Raw genomic sequence first — 1,963 nt, forward strand, 5'->3', positions numbered from 1 at the left:
TCACACAGAGGGGCACGAGGTCCAGCCCTGCAAGAGACGTGAGCCAGGCTCAGGCTCGCCCTGTCCCCGTGCCACGGGGCCCTCCGGGGCAGCGCCCACTGCCAGCAGAGCCGGTGCTGCCCTCACTCTTAACCCGCCAGAGCACCCTGAAGATCTCAGCGTCAAACATGGGGACCACAGCCGAGATGATGACAGCGCCCAGCGCCGCCCTGGGGATGTAGTAGAAGAGCGAGGTGAGATACGCCAGCGAGAGCAGGACCAGGGGGGCTGTGGGAGGTGGGAGCGCCTGAGCCGTGGAGCCCCCGCACCCAGGATGCCTGGGGGAGCGGGTGCTGGGCACGGGGGTCTGCAGAGACCCTCACGGGGGGGTCAAGAGCTGTACCTGTGACCAACCCTCCTGCGGGGGTGCAGACACCCGACTGCGCGTTCACGGCTGTCCTGAAATGTGAAGTCAACGTGACATCCCAGACTGTGCTGGGGCTGGCAGGGCTGGCTGCTGCCCCCACCCACTGCCCAGAGACCCCAAACCCACCCAAGAAAACCACCCCCTCTCCCCCCCACCAGACCCCACCAGGGAGAAACACAAGCAAGCCCACAGCTCCCAGCCTGCAGCAGCACTGCAGAGCACACAAGATGGGAAGGAAGGTCTCTGTGGGACACGGGCATGGCCCAGCAGCCAAAGTGGGGAGGGGGGGACCTGCCATGAGCTCTGGGACCCACCAGGTTCTGCAGAACCTTCCACCCAAGATCTTGCAGGGCCCTCTCACCACACAGCCCCAGTGAGCACCCTGCTGCTGGGGCTCTGCTCCCCCTCCTGCTACCCACCGGCCAAAGCTGCCCGTGATAGGATACGACGACACAAAGGATCCCAGGATGTTGGCAAAGCCTGCAGTGGGGAAGGAGAGGGGCTGGGGAGGCAGCTCCTATAGGAGGCAACACCCAGGGCTGTAAGACTGGTTTGTGCCCCTGTTGTCACTTCCTCTATCCCCAGGCTGGTACCCGGGGCCAGACTGGAGCCCATCCAGCCACTTGAGATGGGCTCAGGCTGCTCTGGAAACTGCTGAACTGTGTGAGAAAGGCTGGGGGGGCACCACGCAAGATGACAAAGATAAAACTTCAGGATGGGGGTCCCTGGTAGATCAGGCGCTGTGGAACACGCAGTGCTCAGACCAGATCCCCAACCCCTGACCCCCTGCTCTGAGCATCCTCTTACCCAGAGCCAGCAGCTCCTGGTTGGGGTCAATCCTGTAATTGTTCTGAGAAGCTGGAAGGAGAAGAGCAGCATCACCCAGAGCTTCCAGCAGGCATGACCCGCCACGCACACAGAGTGGGGCTGGCAGTGCCTGGGACAGCCATGGGACCCCATCCCAGCAACCCCCATCCCAGCACCACCAAGCAGCCCAAAATAATGCTCAGCTCCAGCCATGCACAAAGCAGGACCCCCCTGCCCACTCTCCACTCGGGCTCAGGGCAGCTGCCTGGCTGGGGAGGGGTCAGCAGCACCCAGTGAGAGCCCCCTGGACAGCCCACACAATGAACCGAGCTTGGCATGGGCAGCCCAGTCCCTCACACTGCCCCCATGGGAACAGCAAAAGCCCCAGCACCCCAAGGACCCCCCCCCCACGGGGGAGGGCTCGGCACCACCCAGTGAGAGCCCCCTGGACAGCCCACACAATGAACCGAGCTTGGCATGGGCAGCCCAGTCCCTCACACTGCCCCCATGGGAACAGCAAAAGCCCCAGCACCCGCAATCGCAACGGTCTCCAGCAGGCCCATGAGCGGGACCACGGCCAGCCCGACCCCCATGTCCTGGGAGGGAAGGACACAGCGAGTGTTACCACCAAGGGACAAAGGTCACCCTGCAGAACAGGAGTCAGCAAACGAAGGAGATGGCAGCCCATGGTGGCCCCAGCCTCCGCCAGCAGCCTGGCACCCACCTCCACCATGGTACGGAAGGGGATGG

At 63.9% G+C, this 1,963-nt stretch overlaps 1 protein-coding gene across 1 annotated transcript in view; it reads right to left on the reverse strand.

Moving 5' to 3' along the window:
* The window catches only part of SLC26A11 (solute carrier family 26 (anion exchanger), member 11), a gene marked incomplete at its 5' end in the record, with an annotated part of 14,241 nt that overhangs the window by 7,875 nt on the left and 4,403 nt on the right, over positions 1-1,963 (reverse strand). Inside the window, 6 exon segments of the mRNA XM_010008662.1 lie at position 1; positions 4-27; positions 127-267; positions 383-438; positions 826-886; positions 1,214-1,264. The exon segment at position 1 is cut by the window's left edge and continues 97 nt beyond it. Coding sequence (XP_010006964.1) covers position 1; positions 4-27; positions 127-267; positions 383-438; positions 826-886; positions 1,214-1,264 — 334 coding nt within the window.

This window comes from Chaetura pelagica, unplaced genomic scaffold, assembly GCF_000747805.2.
Source record: "Chaetura pelagica isolate M959 unplaced genomic scaffold, ChaPel_1.0 scaffold962, whole genome shotgun sequence".
NCBI lineage: Eukaryota > Metazoa > Chordata > Aves > Apodiformes > Apodidae > Chaetura > Chaetura pelagica.